This window comes from Calliopsis andreniformis, chromosome 1 (assembly GCF_051401765.1).
Source record: "Calliopsis andreniformis isolate RMS-2024a chromosome 1, iyCalAndr_principal, whole genome shotgun sequence".
Classification (NCBI taxonomy): Eukaryota; Metazoa; Arthropoda; class Insecta; order Hymenoptera; family Andrenidae; genus Calliopsis; species Calliopsis andreniformis.
The window spans coordinates 7,686,768-7,711,893 of NC_135062.1; the positions used below are offsets into that span (position 1 = coordinate 7,686,768).

General features: G+C 33.7%; 2 protein-coding genes across 6 annotated transcripts in view; one reads left to right on the forward strand and one right to left on the reverse strand.

The window, feature by feature from the left end:
• Nucleotides 1-325: 325 nt before the first annotated feature.
• Nucleotides 326-11,806, reverse strand: LOC143178012 (pre-piRNA 3'-exonuclease trimmer). 3 transcript variants are annotated; one of them, XM_076376408.1, is made up of 12 exons: nt 11,658-11,806; nt 11,350-11,584; nt 10,983-11,261; nt 10,705-10,909; nt 10,511-10,612; nt 10,304-10,423; nt 10,115-10,217; nt 9,937-10,036; nt 9,774-9,857; nt 9,605-9,693; nt 5,053-5,151; nt 326-2,481 (listed from the first exon to the last, which is right to left on the reverse strand). In XM_076376408.1, exons 1-12 carry the CDS (start codon nt 11,786-11,788, stop codon nt 2,412-2,414), a joined length of 1,617 nt encoding a protein of 538 aa, XP_076232523.1. In that variant the 5' UTR covers nt 11,789-11,806; the 3' UTR covers nt 326-2,411. The 3 variants fall into 3 exon arrangements, 2 of the variants coding, with proteins under 2 accessions (XP_076232523.1, XP_076232531.1); XM_076376416.1 differs by lacking the exon at nt 326-2,481 and having other exon boundaries at nt 5,054-5,151; nt 9,605-9,689; XR_013001701.1 differs by lacking the exon at nt 326-2,481 and having other exon boundaries at nt 5,111-5,151; nt 9,765-9,857.
• The window catches only part of LOC143177996 (uncharacterized), a 29,679-nt gene continuing 13,706 nt past the window's right edge, over nt 9,154-25,126 (forward strand). The window contains exons 1-2 of one of the 3 annotated variants that reach the window (XM_076376387.1): nt 9,154-9,247; nt 23,796-24,055. In XM_076376387.1, coding sequence (XP_076232502.1) covers nt 23,932-24,055 — 124 coding nt within the window. In that variant the 5' untranslated portion in view covers nt 9,154-9,247; nt 23,796-23,931. Of the gene's footprint in view, nt 9,248-19,980; nt 20,033-23,448; nt 23,542-23,795; nt 24,056-25,126 lie in introns of those variants that run through there. The other 2 variants (XM_076376379.1, XM_076376394.1) reach the window with 2 other exon arrangements.

Below are 25,126 nucleotides of genomic sequence, written 5' to 3' on the forward strand. Positions count from 1 at the left end.
ATTACGTTCGACTTTTTTATAAGTTAAATAGCCTTTATTCCTTAAAAGAAAAGAATTATCTTAGAAATAAAAATCTTTAGATTACACTATATGTATGTATTTACAAAGGGAAGAATTTTGAAAAACTAATTCTGCCATTTTGCATATTACTCTTATTCTTATCCAATATAGCATAAATAATATTCGAATTTACTTCTTAATAAAAAATATTGTAACATGTTTTAAACTTACCTTATGAAAAGTTTTCATTTCTGTAAAACGCAACACATTTTTTATTGATTCCAAATAGCTGAAACGTTGTTATGGTAAATAAAAAACAGTGAAATGTATGTAATTATTTCTTATTTTAGGTAACTGTTATAAATACATGTTAACCTGTGTAGATACCACTGGTATTTTGAATTACCACCTTTCCTCCTGTTTAATATAGGAAGCTGAACCCGAATTCAGAGTACAGTTTCAATAAAATTAGGAACATATTTTCACTTAGAACATTTTTTATGCTGATCTTTAAAACTCAGTAAAAACAAAAAATTCAAAGACCCAAAATAGAAAAACGTCAGTCTATTACATGTAACTCATCAGTCAACTCTCAGCACCGTAAATAAAAATACTCGCTTAAGTAAACACACATCAGTGCCATAATTAAAAATTCACGATTCTTTTACTAACAACTAAAAGAGATCAAAACTTGCGGTTGTGTCATTATCCCAACAAAACGATTAACATATCTCCATTTTACCCAGATGACTACTGAAGCACTAATATTCCATTATTCCCAAACTCATTTCCATTCATCTCTACAACCTGAGCCCAATCGTGCTCAAAAACTATTCATCCAGATCAGAGGTCTTCTCTAACCGCAAAGCTCCAACGTGTCCTTTAAAATAGAATAAAGGAAGAGGTAGCGGGCTGTCAATCAAACGCAGAAATGCTAACATTGTGCCTTAATATTACAGCCCGAACGTTTGCTGCACAGACAGGGAGCGAGTCAAAGAGCGGTCTGTGCCTTTGAACAACGCGCGGCCAAGTCGCGTCCCAAGGTACAACGAGAAAACTCGGTAAGAATACTTGCAAGTGAATTTTCGCCGATCCTGACGTTACGGATGTCTCGGCGGCTATTTGGCACGGATATTCCGTGACGCTGTCGACGGAAGGCAGAATCGTCGGCGAAAAAACATGACCGATGGACGGACGCGCGGGCAATCGATGCGTCGCGGCGGCAGAGATAATTGAATTTTTCAGAGAGCTCCACTTTGGCAGCGGAGATCATTTTCCCGACGAGAACGAGCTGTTGCCCGTTTTTGAACAGCAGAGCTCGCCCCTAGAAATAAGACTAACGACTCTCGCAAAGATTCCACGCTGTGATTACGATCTGAAATTGAAATAGACGCCGCGGAGTGTGTGCAGAGGAGCGTGGTTGCAATGAAGCTGAGGGCGGATGAGTTTGAGTCTGAAAAGTTTTTTCTTGACACAAGTTCGCGATTGGTGAATGATGACGAGCTTCTAGTGTGTAAGGTACCACGTTTTTGATTAGTTTTCTTTTGTAAAGGCACTGTGACATTGCATGAAAGTAAAATATGTTACTTTTAAAATTATTGTTGTTTCTTTTGTCAGCCTAGTTTCTAATAAAATATAGAATATTCTGCTTAAGTTAGAGAGCTCAAGAACTGTACACGTTCTAAAGTAGAGACTTTCAAATAATCTTAAAGCTATGTCTGGATCCTATAACCAAAGTGTGCTTGAATTCAAGTTATTTCTAAATTCAAGTGACTTGACATATCTGAACATAAACTTGACATCAAGCTACCTGAATACAAGTGGCTTGAATTCAAGTAACTTGACTGATATGAACGAAGTTTATATAAGGCCCAGTATCTGTAGAGTTATAAGATTATAGCGAGTAAAGACTGTAATTTCAGGAGAAAATAGAGGAGCAGCGAGTTTAAAACCAGAGAAACTGTACCATGAAATAATAGATACTTTCCAACGTTGCCAGTGGGCAAACACTACTATGATACTAAAGAATGTAACTTATTAGTCAACAAACACTGTTGTTTCTTAAATTCTACAATGTGAATAGAACGAAGTCAAATCTCAATCGCCTCCAATTGTAGCTCGCAGAAACTGGCATTTAACCGACACAGTGTTTGCTTTTCTTTACCGCCTTCTTTTTTTTTTTTTTTTACAATACGATTTGTTTCTTTTACGTAAGTACGATGATTCTGGGATTATGATTGAGAAAAAGAGAAATCGAGCAAGCTGCGTTTCATTTTAACGTCATTGGTCCACGTCTTTTTTGCTCTTTTCTTGTTCAGTGAATGATCGATATTATTTTTTGGTTTTGATGGTGATAATGAAAGTATGAGACATTATGGATTGGTAACATTACTATTCTAATATTAACTAGTTTACACGGATTTCTTAAACGCACGGTGTATCATCCAGGCGAACATCCCACCAGAAAAGATGAGCCCGCTCCTGTAATCAGAAATAGCGAGTTTGGAGCTCATGAAATATTTTAACTATGAAATTCAAGATGTTTCATTTTCTTTTTCATGCTGAGCCTTTTGTAATACATACTCGACTTGTCCACTACTCTTGAACTATTGCTTCAACAGAGATAAGTTTCTCAGAGCAAGGATCACTACATCCTACGTAAGCTAAGAATAATAGCATGGATAGCCTACCGACGTCAGTTGAGGCATAAAAACAAATTTCAATTGATGCAGTACTGTTCTGTATTGCGCTTAATAATTTGCATGCTTCTGCACAGTGTCCAAGGGTGAATCGCGCAGTATACAGTCGCTTAAGAAAACAAGTGAACCATTGAAGGCACTCGAATAAATTAGTATTTTACATGATGAATAATAATATCAAGTAATACTCTATAATAATAATATTTATATTATCTATATATCTGTAAAAGTTACTTCAGTGAGAACATAATTTAATTAATAGTAAACAAACTGGAAAGGATTAAACAATTTTATTTGTTTACTGTACTATATTGGAATAATAAATATTTTAATCATTATTGAACATCTATAAGATTTAAATCAAGAATACATTATTTATATCAATATAATTTTCATGAGAATTAATAAGTGGTTCCAAATCTTTAGCTAATAGTATATGGTTACAATATAAATAAGAAAAGTATATAAATTGTGTTTAGTGTTACTAAATAGTATAAAAATATCATAGGCATAAGTTAACAATACAAATGTTCTTCTCAAATATATATATATGCAATAAAATAAGAATATCAGAAAGAATTCTGGAATACTAGGCAGTATTAGTTTGTTCTATCCCTGCTGCACTGAAATATCTCCACCACATATTGCGTGGCCCCTCCATATTTATATTGCAGTGTATAAAAATATATCTATGTCAACAGAATATTAATTACCATTAACTACCATGTATAATATTCTCGCTATACATATAAGGTCATTGCTATGTTCACTATAACTTGAAATTATTTAAAACAAACATCTTCTGCTCGTCGTATTTTACCAGAATATTTTCAAGACAAATCCTGCACAACAAAGAATACGAGTTATTATCACTGTTTTCCTGGTTTCAACATCTTCTCCATCCTTGACCACCCCTTCTCCTCAATGATAAAAAAGACGCTTCCCAAGCATATTGCGCGAGTCACCCTTCACACAGCCGATTGCACAATAAGGGTTTCGCAAGGGCCTCGACGAAAATGTCGAAGGGGAGCGATCAAAATCGGAGCATCTTCAGCGTTTTGCTCGAGTTATTGGGTAACGGGCAATGGGTGGCCACGTAAGTTCGCTGCCTTCGCAACAATTGGCACAGTGATCGCCACTTATGCATCTACGGCAATCTCCGTGCTAATTAGAGATTCTGCGGGCGCAGACTCGGCCCGCTAAGAGGAACATTAATTTGTTTGACGTAATGCCTCGTATCTCGGCCCGTTCACTAACATCTGCGGGACTGGGGATCGGACCTTGCGCTAGAGTCACGATTACGTCACGGGTATGCAGTTACCGAATTAGTGCATAGACGCGCAGACAGCTCTGAAAACGGCCATCGATGGACTTAAACGTCCCTCACCTCTGATCGTTCGAACGCTCCCCCCTCGAAATCGGGGGCCTCTACAGTAATTATCGACGAAATGGCTCGCGTATGTAATTTTGGGATCGCGCAGTAATGCAGTAAATTAGGCGGCGATAAATGTCGTGGAACATTAAATCACTTGTGACGACGGCCATGTACTTGCGCGCGGGACGAGATTTAAGACGGTAGCCTCGTATGCTCCGATTGCTGGGATGGTTGGATTAGACGTAGAGTTTTATGAAGATTATTGTTAAACATTTTCCCGAGGGCATAACAAATTTGTAAATATAGAAATGCTTGATTGTAAGTATAATCTTTACACCAAATTGTAATAACAGGCGATGTCTTCATTACTTCTTTGAGTAATTCCTCAGTGTGAGGACTGTTTTTTAAATTATCAACTATTTTAATACTTAAATGCAAATTTCACTGTGAATTAAATTAAAATGTAAAGTAACCCTTTAAGAGCTTAATAACGTTGCAAACTTTGGTAAAAGTATGTTTTTTCATTCTTTAAAATATTTCTATACATCGTGACAAATGTAAAAAACATGCTTTACTTTCTATTTTATTTTTATTAACGTTTTGCTATATCCGAGTCTCACTTAGAATCAATTGTCAAAGGATTAAAATTTCCTAACATTTAAAATAAAAATGTTTAAACTTCCAAGTACTTAAATGCTCAAATATTCCAATATATAACTTCTTAAATTGTATTTCAAATATTCTAAATATTAAAATTAATAATTCGTTTAATGTTCAAATTATTAACACCTTGTCTATATGAATAGTTTCGCGTTCGGATTCTTCGGATCCAAAGAATGTAATCATGGCCAGGCAAATCTGTATGATGTTCTGTCTAATTTGCTCATGCATTTGCGTCAGAATGGATCAGTGCAATTAAAATTAAAATAATGCAATTAAAATTTCATAAAAAAAAAAAAAATAATTTTGTATACGAACCACAGAATGACCTTGCTCGGTGCCGCGTGCCTGATGGGGTTGTATCGTACCACTTGCATTTCTGTATTGTTCTTAAAATATGTCAATATGTCCAGCGCACTGCAACAGAATTTTCAAAAGCACCACGTTTATAACTATCGAGGTAAAAATAATTTTGTATCGATTATGCTGTGCAACGCAGTGTTAAGATGCGACGCGTAGCGACATATTAACCAGTATACCTTTGGCAGAAGAACTAATGAAAATGAAATGCCACTTGATTAGTATTATAAAAGCTAACAGGAAAGGTATTCCAACATTTATGAAATAAACCAAGTTTTCAGATAAGAAAACTTTTTTATAAAAAAGGAAAAATCATGTTCTTAGCCTGGAACGACAAGAGAATTGTGTCACCTTTGAGTACTTGGAATGATGCTGGAATGATAGATTTAAAAAGAATCCTACGAGGAGGTAGAGAAATAAACATTAGAAAGCTTAATGCAGTTGCCAGCTACACACGCTCCATGAGCGGCGTTGATCGAGTTGATCAATACGCAGATACTTATTGTTGTTTGAGAAAGTCTCTTAAGTGGTGGAGAAAAATGTTTTTTGGGGCATGGAAGTGTCTGTAATTAATTCATACATCATACATAAAACTGTGAAAAAAAAAATCAAAATGAGAAACCATTAACACATTTGAAATATGTTAAACTACTAGTCGACCAACTGACTAATAATTTTCGACAAGAAAGATCTAGAGCTTCTACGTCATCTTCTGAGATCAGGTTAAATGGGAAACTTCATAAAATGCGCAAAGATAAAAAAAGAGAAGAAAGGTGAAAGACATGAAAATAATGAACACTGCGATACTTGTCCTGATAATCCAAGAATGCACCTTGGAGATTGTTTTTCAAGATATCATAAAATGAAGAAATTCAAAAAATCATTTTTATTTTTCGTATTGTTATATTTTTTATATTATAATTGTATTAATAAAACATAACTTTAAAACGTGTACGCGTTTTTTTTTTTAATGACAAAACAAGATCTTCAATCTTTCACAGAGGCGCGCTCGCACTATTGTAAATACTGAAAGATCATATTAAAAATTGCTCGGAGTGCAAAGGGTTAATTTGAAACGCTGTGTTACGTTGTGATACATTATCGGAAATGCGACGTCTCATAAATCTGAAATATATCGCGTTCCAAATTTATTATTCGAAAAACGTCGCGAACGATTCATTTAATTTGTATAATTTGATGCGCGCGAAACTAATACAAAAGTTCGTTGGTAGAAACGATACAGAAAGTTTGGAACAATGCCAGTGACGAGGAAAATCTGACGCTTATAACGTATCGTCGGTAGGCCAGCCGAGTAAATTGTGCAGCGGGGGATGGTGAACGTAAAAGAGAATGCATCACGCTCGTGAAAACGCATACTTGATAGCGGGGCACTGGATAATTCATTTTGATCTAATTCGGGAATGATGAAGTCAGCTGATTTGCGTACCCCCAATACGCGCGACCAGCTTCAAAGCTTTAACATTCCCCCTCTGTGTTACTAACAAAGGCTATTGTTACAGATACTGTTTTCGAGTGTTTCAAGCAACATCCCAACGTCCCACTCTACTACTTTTACAAGAAAGAAAGGAAAAAGAAAAAAAAGATAAAAGAAGAATATTTTAAACTATTTTTTTTTTTTTAAAGTTTTCTGAGAAGCTTCAATTATTTATTTTATGATTAGTGATATAGCAATTAAAATAGTATTATGTTATTAATGTTGTTATTCATTGATATCTACAAATTGTTTACGAGGACCTTAACTATTTCATTATACATACTATAGAGGATTAATTAATGTAGATTTTAGAACCAACAATATTATCAATATTATCATTAATCTTTACAGTTCCTGTTCCATTGGTTTTAGGATACAATTTCAAATACTTCAATTTCGATATTACAATATCAACTATCTAAATTTCATTAATATATTCTTTTGTGAGGTCGAAATATTATTTGTCATCATAGTTAGAGTGATTAATTAAATTTAAAACACAAATAATATTTTTTGCTGCTCTGGGTAGAATATTAGTATTAAGCAGTAAATAAAATAATAATTTAAAATATATCACTCTAAACTGTTGCAAAGTATTCCATGAAAAGAACTAATTTATTATTTTAAACAGAACAGCTATGTATTTAATTATTGCTGACAATAATATTATAAAATATTTAATTCTGTAACTTCTAGAATAATTTGTAGGGTTTGTACCTAATGATTCAAAACACATGAAGAATTTGAGTTTTGTAATGATCCAGGGAAATGACTAGTTTTAAAGTTTTCAGTAGTTAATAGAATAATAAGCAATGGAACATGATGAAATTTACACAGTGAAATGCAACGATTTGCTAGATTCCAATAGTTCTTATGTAAGTGCTCATTGTTTCGACAGCTCGTCGAATGGAAAGTAAACGGATTTTAATGGATTTGCCTGAATCCTGATATTAAACTGACGACCATTCGTAATTACAAAGTGTCTGAATTAAGAAAATGCGATTGATTGTTCAATTCAAGCTTCCACAAGGAAATAAACCGTGTATAAAGCTTGCTGTGAATGGTCATAATTATTCGACCCACGTATAAAATAGATTTATCAGTCCCAGTGTAACATTAATTTTCTTTTTAACGTACCAATTTTCTACAAAAATTCATGTATAAATAATGATGTAAATTCTACAAATCCTATTTTCAATAAGTTCCATCTATTTTAAAAATTCCTAAAATAAAACGAGTTCAATGAAACTTATTAAAATAAAAAAGTTATTTCTTATATCTTATCTATTTATTTTATGTCCACTAGGAAACTGTTTCGCATCAGAAAGAAAATCTTTCAAGAAATGAATTCGTCCTCTATTTTTTTTACGATAATACATTCTAAATATATTCGCATCCCTACCCCTAAAAAGATTAACTCCTAGTTTATAAATGATCGACGTAGGGCAATAAGAATTTATGATAACTACCTTCATTCATGAATAAAAAGATACAGGTGGCTACACTAAATTTCAAACTCGACCGATTAATTATGTCAACGTTCGTTGTGTTCTCTAATCTAGGACACTATGATTGTGGAAGATTAATTATGTAGTGAAATAGAGAACCAGTGAATCTATTCATTTTATGTGATTGTTATTCACAAAGATAACTATAAATCTTGAATCATTTAATACTGATTAGAAGAGGATAAATTAAGAGCTCATAAATTACTTTTTCCCCATGGGACAATAAACATATTTTAAACTTAAATACGTCATAAAGTTCTTATTTTAATGGACAGATACTCATGACAAGATATATTATGGAAAAATGCTATATTTAGTTATCTATGCATAAAATTTCAATTTTTTATTTATAAATAGTAATAAATATCTATTTTGTCAATTTTATAACTAAATCATTATCGATCTAGTTTTTCTAATTAAATTCTGTTTTATATAAATACATTTTTCAAATGTATGACATATACCATACACAATACTATGTATTATAGTATATGTTATACATAAAAATATTCAACTTATGCTAAACGTTTATATAAGAACTTCAATGGTCTAAATAATCTTCAAGGGATCTTAGGTCGTTCACCTTACCCGTCGATATATTTATAGCTTTCCTGGTGATGCTCCACTGACAGCATGTACGATTATAATTAATCTCTTTCTCGGTAATACTATATGGAGCTCGTCACATGCAGAAAAACTATGCATATTTCCCATTATTTTCCTCATATGCAGTGCAAGTGTGAAATGTTCAACATTCTCCACTCGTACTTAAGCAAATAGAATGACGTATCTTGTAGCTAATTTCTGTGAACAATATCCTTCGAAAATACGAGAGGAGAGACTAACCGGATCGAATTTTGGCAAAACGAAAATGCAGATTACGTCGCATAAAATCACGTGCACCGATATTACACTTTGTAAGTGCAGTGATGAGTATACGCGGTTGCCCTTGGATAGCATCCAAAATAGTTCCGCCACCTTACTTCGAGGCAGCTTCATACTAAAATACCAACTGCGTACTTAATACCTAATTATATTTGCTTGATGCGTGAAGTTAAGTATAACAGGGTAAATAAAACGATTTCTGGTCTATCCCCCTGTGGCAGGCACATTCGACGGCCCCCGAGAGTTTCAATATGTTACAAATCACGTAAGAGATTCACGGTATCCTTCCATTTCCCTTTAATCTCCCCATTGTTTTGTTAACCCCGATACTGTGATGTGCAAAACGTAAAATACGGGTTTTTGTGAACGTGTTTCATGTCAGTTTGACAAGTTGCAGCAACGATATTCGTACCCGACGACAACCAAGTTTAAATTTAAATGTACACGTGGTAATTCGCGGGTAATGAAATGTTTTTTAAGTTTAAGCGATATTTGTATGGTAGCTTCATATGTTTGATTAATTTTTTATAGGGTTAAATTGAAACACAACTTCATTTAAAATATACGTATGAATTCCATGCGACAGTAAAAACAACATAATAGAACTTAAAATTTCACTGACCTTTTGTGATTAGCTACAGCGACTAGAACACGTTTTCGGGTAAAAGGCATTATGTCCACGTGTCCAAAGGAGGAGAATCTGTCAACTATCTAACAGAAAGATTTCTGGTTAGCAATAGTAGTAATCTCTTCAAAGTTTAATTTTATGTACCTCAACGTACCTAACGTACCTCATTCATATTTATGGATGGCGATTTTAATTTTACATGCAGCCACTCTGGTCGTGTTGATGGTGGATCATTTCCATCAAGTTTCTGAAATATTTAAAATTTATTTTAAATTTAATTATTACTTCATGCATTGTATTGCCTAGAATACATGTGTTTTTCTTACCAAAGATAGTTCATTGCTCCTAACTACATTTATGGAGTTTGCGTAACTTTTTACACTACTCATTAATTCAGTATGTGTTACTGACCTTTGTTCTAAACCTCTAAAGATTATAAATAAGATTATTTTAAAGAGTAAATACACTAATGGTATTACTCGTGTAACACGAATTTAAACATACTCGCCATATTTATTTATACAAAATAGGTGTGCCATCTTTATAAAAATATAACCAGCAAAATATGCATCCCATCCCGCATTATGGTAATTTTTTTTCTCTGAAACTGAATTTAATACATTTTTATATACAGGGTATTGCGATATGGAATATCTAATACCATAATTTATTTAGGATGTACATAATTATTACTTTTATATTTATCTTCATTTTCCATCCTAATCACTGGTGAATTCAATGCTAAATGTTCTCCTGTTGTGTCTTTGAAGTATTCATATATATTCTTCAATGAATTTATTTTTATTTTCATTACTTAAAAAAATAAAAACTTATTAAAGCATTCATCTTAAGTCTTGTACAACTTATTCATTAGTTTAAGTTTTTCAATATTTGCTTTACCTCCTTTGTTAAGCACTTTCTTGAGTTCAAAGCTCAAAAATTTTGTATCATATATTTCTGGAAACAATGTATGTACATTGTTTTTGAATTCATTGTATTTACCTAAAATACAAGTATATGTCTATTATCCCATTTTGTAAAATATGTATCTGGTACTTGTGTATACATCTTTTCTATAATGTTTTTGTGTTTACTTGGCAGTGGTTTATAAAACTGTTGATGCATAAACATTATATCCAAAAGTACATTGTGACCTATTAATGGTTTTTTCGATGAAACCAAAAGTTTAAATATTTGAGAAAATCCTAAGTATGTATTTAACAGTTCTGTTTCTAGTGCGTCTTTTTCTTCAGTTTCCAAAATTGTACGCACATCTGGGGATACTCTTATAACAAGCACCTATAAAAAATAAATATTCTTGATTACTGTTTAAGTAACACAAAGATCAAATGTAATGATATTTGACACATACACTTTTATATCCCGATATTGTCCAAACATTATTAAAATTCTGCCTTACTCTTTTGTGCACCATATATTGTAAAGTAGGAGAAATTGTTTCTATTTCAAGTGAATTACAATCCGAATAAGGATTTTTTAACCATTCATAAACTTTACTTTTACAGTCTTTGAATTCATCTTCCTCATCAAATGTCAAATGCTCTAAATTATTTAGTATATTATCTTCTTCCAAATGTTTTCTTAATAACTCTTCATCTAATTCGTCAAGGTAGGATATGCCTGATACAAACTGAAATATTTATTGCATTATATATTTCCTAATAAATACAACTACATTGGTATTGCATCAAAATGATATCAATGTTTCTAATACATACTTTCTTAAAGTCAAAGTGATGAGCAGAGAGGAACTCCAGGGCTGCTACTTGCCATGAGAATTGTCTATTCTTGAATGGTACAGATCTTGGCAACAAGTAGAAATTAAAACACTTTGCAATATATACATTTTCATCGTGGACGTGATGAAATATTGCAAGGCCACATTGAATGATTAGAAATGGTTGAATATTTTCCCTCAGCTTTTCATATCGAACGGAAAGAGAATCAAAGAGGCTAAAGTAATATAGTAAAAGCTATAACAAACACAATTAAACTTGACAATCCTTATAATTCAATAAATCCTAACCTGTATTTCAAAACTTCACTCGACTGTATTCCTGTAAATTCAGCGTCAATAGCAATGAAGGATGCATTTTTAACAGCTTCTTCTAATCTCGGGTACACTCGGTTGAAATTTTTGTCCAAAACTTCTTTCATAATTATCTCTGCACATACACTGTGTTCTTAAGCTAACCTATACAATATATATATAATCAAGAATACCGGAATGCGATCGTAGCACCATCACACAGTATTATTAAAAACAACAAATATTTAAATTAGCATAAATTATTCTAAGTTTTCTAGTATAATGCACAGGAAGTAAAATTGAGTTTCATTCAGAAAGATGTAGAATGGTTACACAATACTTATCTTTTAATAATAAATAAACTAATCTTCGAATAATAATCTTTTAAAGTGTTGTCATTTAAAAAAGCTAACGAAGTTACATTTTTAATACAATTAGCGCAGTACTCTAATATTTTATTTGTTAATAAATTCAAGAAACAATAAAAAAATCTTTTACATTATTTTTATTTTTTGGTTTATGTGGTTAAGAAAATTAATTTCAAATTCAAGATAATTCAATTCAAATTCAACTAATTTTATTACATAAAACTCCTTTTATTTCATATAAATTAATATCTTGATTGATCCCATATAACAAAACAAATATAAGAGATTGATTTATATGAGACAATGATTAAAAGAAGAAAAAGAAAATTAAAATCAAGAGTAATGTAAAAAAAATATAATTTGATATTACTGTGTTAACGTAACATTCCAACTAAAATTTGAGTCGATCAAGTGATTTATAGATCCAAAATATCTGCAGATTTAAATCTGGATCAGATCAACGACAGGTTTTAGTAGGACTAGCAATACTTAAGTAAGAACTGTAACTGAAATAAAACAAAATAATTTGCAGCGAATTGACTATTATCAAACGATCTCGAGCAAGTTTCGCGTGGAAAAGAAACATGGCGGGAAAGGCCGCGGGTAGAAGGCGCGCGAACATTTCCGCCGTCGAAAGATCTTTCTTTCGTTTTGATCGGGAAGCAACTCTCTCCCTGGCAATGAACTTGCTTGTATCTTGCTAGTGTATCCCCGGCCACGAAACCGGCCGGTTCGGACTCTCCTTTCGTTCTCTCTGTACACACTGAGTACTGTCACCAGAGCTGGAGCCCGATCTCCCCTCGATCTTTAACGATGTTCTTCAGATTCGCGATTTTCGTCGGTCTCAGTTCCGTTGTCGCGACCATCATATACCTGACACCTATACCAGGTCAGTTTTATTTTTTAACATCAGTTGGTCGCATTGTGTTCTGTTGAAAGTATGCAAATTATGTGTCAGCTGAGTGCTCTGATCGAAATATGTAACTGGATCGCAGATTTGAGGGAATGAATAAATAATGTGAATGGGTTTTTGTAGTATGAAGATTGGGCGGGGTAATCAAATAGTGTATAAAAGATGGTGTTACGAGAAATAAATAATTGTGGTACTAAAATCGATAGATATTTATATTGTCATTTGGTTTTAAGTTTTAATATTAGGTGGGTCTAGGTAGATTATAGTTGGGTTCTTGAATATTAGTTCTTTTTGGATAATTTTTAATACTTTTAGATGGATGACGTAATCAACAGGACTTAGTTTATTACTATGATTTGAAATGATTTAGTTGTAGTTCTTGTAGGTTTTTCATAATAGTTGATAGGTCATATTTTATAATAGTTCAAACGAATTTGAGTAATTATAAAAAGTTTAAGTAAACTTATTGGTGAATATGTTCCTTCTTCCACCTGAATTTTTAATTTAATGGAAAATACGTGAGAATTGTACTTGTCTTATCGTAATTTCAGTTTTCAAAAATCTAATTATATTCTACTATAATTATAGTAATCCAGAACGTTTTTAGAAACGTACAAAGTTTAACAAAACACACAATTAAAAACATTGTCTTCATGTAAAATCAATTAACAATTATGCTACAATTATATTTAAAAATATTAATTGAAATAGACATATCAGTGTACTGCATATTTTCAAGAATCTAAAAAAAGAAGAATAGATTATGCAAATGTTATATAAGCTTTCCTACAGAAACAAGTAAAAATTTGCTGTATTTAAAATCGCTAAAACTTTATATAATAATTAATAATTAAGTTTTAGTTTTAATTCCTTAACCAAATATATGGAACAGATCAACTACTATTAAAATACTTCATCAATGTAATATAAAATATTGATCAAAGTCAATGGATTCCATTGTTACACTAAAAGTAACACAAGTAAAAAAATGAATAATCCATAGTTAATTCCCGTCAGTATAAGCACTTTATGCAGAGAAATTCTAGACAGCAATATCGCTAGGATTCTGCGTTGAAGCTGAAGCGGTGAACGGCCTCGTCTCAATCTGTCTGCACACCTTTTGCCGATCTCTGCAGATCTTCATCCGTGTGCAGCAATACATACTGCCATGAGAGAAATGCAGGAACCGTTATAAGCACGAGATTCGTTTTGAACTGTATCTTTCTGTCTTATGATCAAACATCATTTAGCATTACAATTATATCTTTCCCTCGTTGGTCTCGTTACGGTCTGCTAAATGCTTATTTCTCTTTTTGGATCAACATACATAGGTGTCGATATTTAGAAGTCTTGCGCGAAGAAAATTTGCTCTACACATCTCACGAAGGTCTTTAACATCATCGTGAAGTTCAGAACGAATGCTGTGCCTACGTTCTGTTTCATTATCATATTTGCAGAGATTTCTGTAACTACTAACTTTTTTAAGATACATTTCCCGCGATATTGAAAGTATATTAATCTACAGATTATCAGAAAATTCGTCGGTAAATAACAAGGCGTTAAGTAAAGCGATATTCAGTCATTCGCGTGTTTGTAGAAATAATGAAGTTAGAAAGTAACAGAATTAAGAGAAAATGAATCCAGCGAAAGCATATTTTAGGGGCAAGCTGTACTCTCGCATCGAAACCTGCTGTAGGAGAATTTAATTTCTCTTTAAGTTGCCGATATTATCTGTCATTAAGAAATGCCTTGGCAGTTATGATCTTTACTTGTCTCCACTTTGCTCTTCTTGCAATGTCGTCTGCTACTGAAGTCAATACGTAGCAGTCTTTTAAGCCATAAAGATAAAAGTGTAATGGAATGATCTACGGTTATTTATGGCTAATTGATGATAGCGTTTCAAATATATAAACCCATTTAGATTTATTTTTCTTTTACGACTATGTGGTCACGCAGTTAGATCCATGACTTTCTACCACGTGAAAACGTAGCTTTACAGTGAAAATACGTTTTTATCATGTTTCGTGTATTCATGTAATATCATGAAACATCGAAACTAGTGAAATGAGTTATAAGGTACAGACTGAGGTTGCGTCATATCACTTAATGAGAATTCAGGTCACACTTTCTTGATGAATTTACTATTATATCACTTATTTCCCTCAAGCGAGCAGGAATACTATATCAAGCAATTAATCATTCTAAAATGTCTGCTATATGAACCTAAGTAGTACATGCCAGAGACTCTAGGTAACATTATGTTGTGGTTCTCTTGAAACTTCCTTGCCTATGAGATTTAATTTTTCAACACAGAAATATTTGTCAATCAGTATTATAAAAATTATTTTTAACATAAAATTTATTGAGAAGAAAATCAATAATTTGTTGGGTTCTGTAAAGCCATATGAAAAAATTGTATTTTTGTTAATTACACAATTATTTTATTAAGAAATTTAAAGAATAAAAAAGGAATTCCTTATTAATCAAATTTAGAAATACTTATAGTACATCAGTACCATATCATCCAGTACCTTATAGCTTATACGCATAGCGTATTTATGGAACATTCTTTATCTATCTTTCTCAGTATGCAGATTTACCCTATGACATTTTAGCTTGAGCGTCAGTCTGTTTTATTATACCATTGCAGTACTTCAAATTATTTTTTCTGTGCAATTTTTCTATCAATCAATATTTTAAATGGAAAATAAGGAATACATGAACTGGTCTCCATGTAACATCGAGTCATTAAACGTCCTATGCAATATTCTCTCGCTATGTTTTACTATTTTCATGGAAACTTGGAATTATTCCAATATTTTATGTTAAATTCTGCTTTCATGAATTCTCACTTATATTTCATTTAGGGGAAAATTCAGATATGAGTAGCAAATACTTGAATTAGTTTTAAAAATCAATCTTTACTCATTAGCTTGTCACATACTTCTGAGTTTATAGCGATTAAACATAATGAAGTGGTAATAATACTCTTATCAAGTGATTTGAAAGTAGACTAACACTATTTCATGTGAAAACGCAATAACATGTTTCCGTCTTTAATGAAATATTTACTTCGTAAATGTCAAGAAAATTTCAGAAGTTTTACACATTATAGAAATTTGACAATTCAATGGAAATATTACTAAATTCCAGACAAGGAACACACCCAACTATGTTGTATATACAAGTTGTCCATGGATGGAAATACGACATTCCAACTTACTTCCGGTTCTACCTCCGACTCCGTTTGTGTTACGAGTTTTAGTTCCGAGTTTCTGACTCATTAAACGATATTTACGAGTTTCAGTGTCTTTTTCGTCGCTGTCTCATTTATGCCCACGTGAAATCGTGATTCTGTAATTATTTCGCTTTCACCTTTGGACGATGCTGTGCATCTCTCAAGATCAAGGAAAGTTAAAGACTCGTTCAACTGCATCTTAAAGTTCAACTGCTCTGTCAGGCATCTACTTAGAAATTCAAACGATCGAACTGTTGCGTAACTAGCTAAGAAAGTTTTAGTGTTCAGTGACAAATAGTTCTTATCGTTCAGGAAATATTTTTATGGAGTATGCTTTTTCGGAGAAAACAATTAGAAGAATGGTCGAGTTCGCAGAAACCAGTTTCAAATACATCAAGGAAAGTGATTCGTTAGAAATTGTGTAATTCGATGAAGAAGAAAGTGCCTTTTTTATTGCAAACAGTTTTTCTTGGACGAAAGACATTTGTGGGCAATCAAACTGTATAATGTTTGCTTAAAATATTGTCTTTGACTTAACGAGCTGAGGCTCTTTCACTGCTTTCATTCCTTCAGATGAAAAAGATAAGTTGAATTTCTTCTTAGATTCAAAAAATTTTCAGTCTTAATAATATTTGTCCACAATTTTTAGTTGTTATTTTAAACAGTGAAACTACATGTTTCATTTCACTTTCTTTGAAATTTAATTTTTTTATAATCATAAAAGAAGAAAAGTTTCTTCGAAGAAATTTTTATGTTTATTCTTCAAAGAGGTTTTTAATGAAAATACAAAACCACAAATACTATAAATAAATATAGTATTACATATAGTATTACGTTATATATATTCTTATATTTTAGAGGATTACTAAGGTCTTCTACTAATAATATTATTGAAGATTTCATTTTTTAATTTATTTTCAGAGTTTCTTGAATCTTCTGTCATTGGATAAATCATTTGAGTTCGAGATAATTTATCGTTTAAAAAATATATTCTTCGAATATTAATATTCTTTAATCAAAATGTAGGATAATCTATTTTATAAACATATTTATCTTTTAATAAAAATAAAAACTTAGCTTTTAGTTTTCATTTAAATTTTTTATGAAAGATACTCTTAATCTTGAAATTTTTGTAAGGACATATAGATATAAAATGAAGTCCCTTAAAAAATGTTTTAAGGGTCCTTAGAAACTGTTCGTTGATACATATATTCAATTAGATGTCATTATCAGTGTCATTCAAAACAAAGCTTACATTTGATTGCTCTTACGTGTTCCCATCAGATGTGCAATTAGCCATTTTAATCACTAATACTTTTCATCACTACGAAACATCATTATACACTTTTTAAACGCTCAGACTCAATTCATTAATACTACTCACACACGATGAGTGTTACTATATGACTATAACTATTACGTAAAAATACTACCATCGCTCAGTCACTATTAACAAATATTATTAACTGCGTAAACCACGCTTGGAAATCGCATAGATAAGAAGTTTGAGGAACGATAAGCTACGAACTACAAGCCACCCCTCCAGATAAAAGTGAAAGCGGCTAGACGTTCTACCTACAGTATTCATGTCGAATATGCTGACGTACATACACACGCGTGAATATCTGGGTGTACTTTTGATAATTTAGTCGCAAACAAAACCGCTTTCGTTCGGTAGGAATTAATTAAAAGAGACGTTCAGCGTCACGGTGGAATTTAATATGCGCAAACAACGTATCGTTAATCTAGACACCTTCCGTTTTGCGCTTCATCGATATGGCTTTCTACGTTCAGAAATCAGACACTGCGAAGTAAGAAGGAAATCGCTGATCCCATGTTCACTCAATTCTTGTGTCCATGCGCGTGAAGTTTTGTCATATTTCTCTTCCTGACTCGTGTTTACGAGGGAAAGTTCTTAGGGGGTTAGATTTCTAAGATAAAATTTAATTAATCTGAGAGATGTCTTTAGACTTAGTAAGGAAATTTTATGAGAAATATTGATTATTAATAATTAGTTTAAACTACTGAAAAATTTGTTTAAAAATTCTAAAAATGTTAGTGGCAGGTAGAATTCATTTTCGCAATATAATTTGCTTTAATTGATTTGTATTACATAGCATGAAAATGCATTTACGAGGATTAATTTATTGTGGTAATGTGAGATTGTGCAAATAATCGTTTTTGATGGTAACATCAGCTTGAGGTCTATGTTATTATTATGTTCTAACTTGCTATGTGGTTTATAAGCAGACAAGTAGTGTCTACTATATAAGTGATTTCGTTAGTAACGATGTAAGACTTCTAATGGTATCAGCAGGTTCTTGTTACAACCCTGGGAAAGAAATATTCCCGCAATTTTTCAGGTTTTAAAAAAGAATTGAACCATACTTTAATTATCTAAACCTTGAATTTACTTATAGTATCTACTTTTAAAGTTGCAGTCCTAAAAACACTTAAATTATTGGATTATTTATTTGTAATTTGTTTTACTTCATGAAAATGTTATGATCAATAAATTTCAGATTATGTTTCATTACCTGTTTAATTTTATTCATTATATTGAGATAAAAAGATCCACGATTTATTGTGAAAGCTAATCCTTATAACTTGGAAGCTTTATTTAACTTTTTAATTCACATAAGCATCTATAAGTGTCAATTTTTGAATTTTTTTTTACTAGATAATGAAAGATTTGATTACTCTGGTTTGCAGGCCAGGCACATACATACTAAATACATAGTACTATATGTAGAAAATATATCTGACAATTATGTGTATAGGTATAACTGCAAACATAATTTAAAATTTTTAAAACGTGGAAACTTATAGAGTCTAATACCTTTCAATGCAAAATTTCGACATTTAAGCATACCTCAATAAATGCACACATTTTCAACCCCATTTTATTATAGCAATCGAGGTTATCCTATACTTCAAAATGTAAGCAATAGAATACTAGCTAGCACTTTCAGTCTAATCTATCTTCTACTAAATACTAATTTTATTCAAAACCACATATTCACCTATATTATCAAAAATAGGAGTCAAAAATACTCAGCAGTGCACCTCAGAGTCATGAGAATGAAAAGTTTGATCAAACCAGACATCATTCAGATATGACTAAGCTTCACCAGACTCATTTGTCCATTTACCTCATAACGTACATTAGAATAGCTACCAGACTCTCACTTGTCTGGACGAGTCTGTAATCCTCAATTACAGGATTATACCCTAGTTGAATGGACCTCTGTAACAGATAGAAAGCGTCACCGTTTAATCAGCAAGAAAGGCGCCGAACACATAGAACGGCACTGGTTTCCCAGTCAGAGTCTCTGGGTGCCTCAGCGAAAGTGAAATCCTCTTGACCGCGGCTCATCGGCGAAGGCTGAAGATAAAGTCCAGACGGAGAAAGGCGAGCAAAGAGAAAGAGAGGAACGCAGTAGAAAGATGAAAGTATGCGTGCAGCCTCCTGCCAAACGGAACGGAGTCCAGAGTCGAGGCATACACGGGCGTGTAAGAACCCTCCAGGCAACTTTCACTCGCCGTTTCGCCGTCTCTGACACATATTCCAGGCCACTGTTTTACCAGCGAGTCTGTTCAAATAGGGAGGGTGTCGCGACGATTCTCAGCGGAACCGGTCGCTGTCTCAAGCGGGTCCTTGCTGGTAAACGGAAGCTGGACGCGAGATGCAACGGAGCGGAAGAGAGGGAGGATTCGTCATTGAAAGAGAGGGAAAGGTTACCGCTGGATTTGGCAACGAAATTTCGGTCAAAACTACTCGTCAGTCGTTAGCGAGAACCGCGACAGTGTCCTGGCCAGGATCGTCTTGGGTGTTTGCGTGGAGCAGTTATCGGTGCAGTGAAATTATCATTTCTTCTCGTCTAAGATAGCCTGTTCCTTCCTTTTGTTTGCTTTCGAGTTTCACCCGTGGTGATTAATTCCATTGGATGGAAAGGGTCAATAGCGACAGGGCATTGATCAAGTTTATGAAATGCGGAAGTCAATCTCTGTGTCTAGTCTATCGACTTGTCGCCTTACATTCACTTTGTGGGGGGTTTCGATGTATTGTTTGTGGACTGAGGAAATGTTGCTGGTGTAGAGACACTTGGTTATTCAGGGTTCTATTTCCTTTCCCTTTCAAGCTGCGGTTTATTTTTAACTCTCGCAGCGCGGGCACTGGGCAAGCTTCAACCCCGTCGTGTCCTCCTTTTTAGTAGTTCTTAGCGTACCAAGTTTAGATTAAATTTGGAGTATTATCATATCAATTGTCTGCTTTCGTGAAGGTAGTTTTTATAATAGGAGAATCATTTGTGTTTTTAGTGAGTTAATCAAAATTTTTCAGCGTAGAAGAAAAAATGGTGACATGGAAATTACAGTAAATTACAAATTTTTTAAGTATTTTGTTAGAAACAAAAAACGTTTGTACCTTAAAAACGAAGACTTTCCGCACCTATGTTTATATGATCTTTTTTCATCCTTAGGAGGTGTAGAATGTGTTATCAAAGTTTGGCTACCTATTTTTGTAACATCCTGTATTATACATATCCGTGTCATACCTATATTATTAATATACTACATACAAAAGAGAAATCCACAAGAGCTAAATTAAGGTAACATTTAATTGAATTATTTTACTGCTCAGTGTTGAAAAAGTTGCACATTATCAACTTTCTTCTCCAGTACCAACAATAATAAATTCCAATTATAGAAATTTATATTCTTACCTTTTTTCATTAAATCCATAAAAATAAAGACTAACTGAAATGCAAAATGGTGGATTAAAAAGAAAGATAATATTCAGTGCATTTAAGTGCAGGCACGAATGGGTTAACCGAAGTGGTTCATGTGCCCGAGTTTTTCGAGAGGTAATTGAGCAAAGCCAGGTAATTAATGTGTCAACGTTCACTACTGATCTTGACGTATAATTGGATTGTGAGTACTTTTTGTTTGGAGCACATATAGAAGCTGGTTGGAAGGAAAAGTTAGAGAATTTAGGACGCTACAACATTTTCGAAATGGTTGGTTGAGTTGGTTCTTTATGTTTATAAATCAACTTTACAAGAGAAATTTTCAATATCCTGTCACAATGAAACTTGTTTAACTTTTTGTTCATTGATTGAATTGATATCAAAAGAGTTGGGTACAACTCTTGATTTTCTACGTTGCTTCTCTGTAATAAAGTTGAGCATTATTAAAATTATATTTAATAGGTATGTATCTACTTTAATACAGATTATCATTTAATTGAAATTTTGTTTGTCGAGTATTTTATCCCAATAATAATTATTCCCAATTTCTGGTAAACTAGTCTATCTATTTACTGAGTTAGTTGATCATCATTTACTCGAATTGTTGACTCAATTGACTATTGTAATATTACTGAAACATAGTTATTGCTTTATTATTCCAGTCATTTAGTATAAGTGTTTATTCAAAATAGTGAGCTGAAAATAGTCCTTTTTCACTGAATACTTCATCTGGATGACAGTTACTTGCCTTCCAAAATCATTCAAATAAATATATAATTTCATTGATTTTTCTAACTTGTTTAAATAAAAGCTTGCTCATCTTTGCTGGATGATACTTAACATAACTTATGAAGATGCTTCAAATTTTACTCCACTCAATTCTTTTTTACTCGTTTAATCGTTTATTCGTGATTTTTCTGGATCTCTTCTCACGTGAGTCAAGATTATTTATTTTGCTATTATATTTAATTATATTAATAGAGAAAAAAAATAAAAAACTTTAATACAAAAAGTTCCATTCTATCAAGGACAGTAAGAGCTTGCACAGCCAACGAAATAAAAAAAATTGATATCTAAGTCTCCATCACTGTCCATCGACACTTTAACATTTGTACTCACAAACGGAAACTCTTCATTAAAAATTCAAATTCACTCGAAGGTAATAGCGTGTGCCATTGTCTGACCTACTAATTTCTTCTTCACTACGGTGTCGATATTAACCAAGACCGCTCAGCGATCGACAAACAACAGAATAAAAAGTAACGTAAGAAGCGCCACTCCTTTCAGTTCACGCCTACCTTACGTTCATCAAAACGTTTCGACTTTCGATGACCGAACCGAAACCATTACGAGGACCTGCGAGAAAAGAATGAGCAGGAGAAAGGGAAAGGGAGAGAGGACACCTTCGTCCAGTTCCAGCAACGAATTTCGGCCGCATGTTTAGTTGTTCAGTAGAGAGTGCCACGGTGCTTGGGAGTTTCGTGTGCTGGCCTCAGGTTCGCATAATCGCGATGCGATAAAACTTGCAATTTCCTCATTGGTTCGATCGCTTCCACTCGATCTCTCAAATCAAGTTTCACTCCTCTCGAAGCCTCTTCTCAATCTCTCCTCAGTGAATCCACAATATTACCGAATATAACGGTTCCTTTAAGTGTTTTTATAATAACCGAGATCATCTCGACCAATAATCAGGCAACTTTCACTCGAAACGTCCCTCGAAGATACGCGAAGCTTTCGCCGTCGCTCTGATCTCGTTTCTCAACTCATCGTGAAACTCTCGAGTTTTATCGTCCCGAGTCGTGGTCCCCCGCGACCATTCGCTTCTTCAAGGCCTTAAAGTGTCACAGTCTTCAATTCGACGACACCGCGAACGTGTGAATGGTGCAGTAATCTCGTGGTTAATTAGGATTGACGCTGAATGCCGTGACACCAACAAACTGTAATTCCGCGCCGGGACACGTGACCAAATCACGCTACGAGGGTGTATCATGCGATGATTATACAAGATTTTACGTAATGATAATGACCTCGTCTAATCGGGAGCAGGAACGCGTTGGAATGGCCTTCACGTGTCTCCCAGAGACACTTTATTTCACGGTGTCTCGCTCGTTTTCTTTCTGACCATTGTGGAAACAAAGAATTCGGGAAATGATGCCATTAAAGTTGCTTCAAGGAAATCAGTTTGTCCCAAGTGGCTTTTTCTCGTTATAGATGTGTAAACATTGATGGTTTGAGTATTTGACGATATTTCGAGTTGATATTTGACGAGGGATAGAAATTGCGTTGATATTACGCGAAGATCGCTCAGGATACTTAGTTCTGCTCTCGTTTAAGTGGTAGCCTCATCCTGTGGCACTTAATAGATCCAACTCTCCAGCATTCTTTCTTCGCATCGAACCTGAATAATCAGTGCGCAATCGGTCAATCGTTACGCCAGCAGGGTATTACATTAGCAAACCTGTAACATCATTACGTCCGTGCTACTGTTACGTCACAACTGTTGCCGCTTTTCTTAACAGTGAAGGGTACCAGACCTGTTCCAGCGTTCTAGACAACTTTTTCCAAGCGATAGAAGCCAAATAACATTTTCCAGAATCTCTTTCTCAAGAAATGAGTGAGTCAAAGTCGAACAGCTGCGACTTTCGTCTTCGCTCAAGCGACTCCTTTCGCATTTTTTCGGGCTAACTTTCACCCCGTCTCGTCGTTGCACTGTCTTTACTCGGTTCTGTATCGATTTATTCGTCATCTGTCGCTTCGAGATCACCCACGCGACCCAGAATGAAATCATCATCGACACCTTAATCCCGATTTCTGTCGTCTCGACTCCGCTTCTGTCACTTAATCACTGTACACTCGTTTGCGAAATAGGAGGCACTAGGCGACAGTTCTCGGAAATCTGAGCAACTTGAACGTTGCTTTGGAGATTTTCTGAGCACCGCGGCCCGAGGGATCGCCGAGAATGCAGTCACCTGCTGTTATCGTTGCATAACATACCGGGTTGACGATGCAGTCCTCTAAGGGTGCGCACTCCGCGATGACGCCAACCACCTACGGTCTACGGTTTCTCGTGGTCGTCTTTATGGCTGCGGCTGCGGCGACCTTCTTGCATGTTAATAATTACAGGCCTAGTAAGTTCATCGCACGATGCTGAGAGGGTCTTATGGTTTTAACCTTCGAGAACGTTTATCTTCGTTTTTCTGTATCTGTTATTAGAGATTCATACTCTTTGCAAGCATTAAATTGAAACGTGATAATTTGAAGGATATATAAACGTGAATATGTAGCGAGGGGAGGTAGAAATTGAAGAGCGCGTCCTGCTTCTAAGCTGTTTTTCTTGCAACTGGTTTTCTTGAACTGGTATGCTTAACGACTCTGAACCTACTTAATGATACCAGTCGTTACTAAATTTGGTACACGTATACAGCGAAGGTGTAGCCATCATTGAGAATGTAAGAAACATATCGGTCAGTACTTTCCTTTCGTTTAAGAGAAATATGTCGCTTGGTGCTCGAAAATTTTAAATACTGATTTAACGGAATATTAAGAATCGGTTATACTAGCTTTTCGATTGTAGCTGTTTGGTTGAAATATTTCTTATTAATATGAAACTTTCTTTATTTTAAAACTTTCATTTAGAAATGATTTGTTTTGCTGAAATGTGCAAAGCCATAAGACTCTCTGAGGGCTTCTTGAAAAGAGAAGATATTGTGATCAATTTTTATTTCAGGTGTGGCGAAAGCTTTTGGAGATAACAATCTTTTGTTACAGATAACATCTGCTTAAAAGATATTGGAATTATCGGTTACAATTTTACAAGAATGTCGCGTGTGTTTTTATCTTTAATGATGAATAGCTTTGATTTGCAGGAAACGTCACGCTACGTTATCCTATGAACTTTAGATTATAGGTATAATACATACTTTGAATAAAATGGATTATGAGCTACAGATAATCATCGGAGATGTTAACACGGATGATCGTGAAAGTCAATAATAAACTGTAACTAATTAAAAGACACATCATTGAGATAAAAGTATCTGCAAATTACTCTGTTTCTTTCCTGACCATAAATTAATTTGTTCTTTAAATACTGAAATGAATTTAATCTTAGAATGTCTGTAAAACTTAATTAAGATGTTGGTAATATTTTCATATGATACGTAAATATTTCACGTTATTATTTTCTTATAGAAACCTAA

Coding starts and splice junctions, on each gene's coding strand:
- LOC143178012 (XM_076376408.1), bottom strand. CDS start 11,788: ATGAAAGAAGTTTTGGACAAAAATTTCAACCGAGTGTACCCGAGATTA. Junction 10,613..10,704: donor GTTTTATAAACCACTGCCAA/GTAAACACAAAA, acceptor CTTGTATTTTAG/GTAAATACAATGAATTCAAA. Junction 10,424..10,510: donor GAAAGTGCTTAACAAAGGAG/GTAAAGCAAATA, acceptor TATTTTTTTAAG/TAATGAAAATAAAAATAAAT.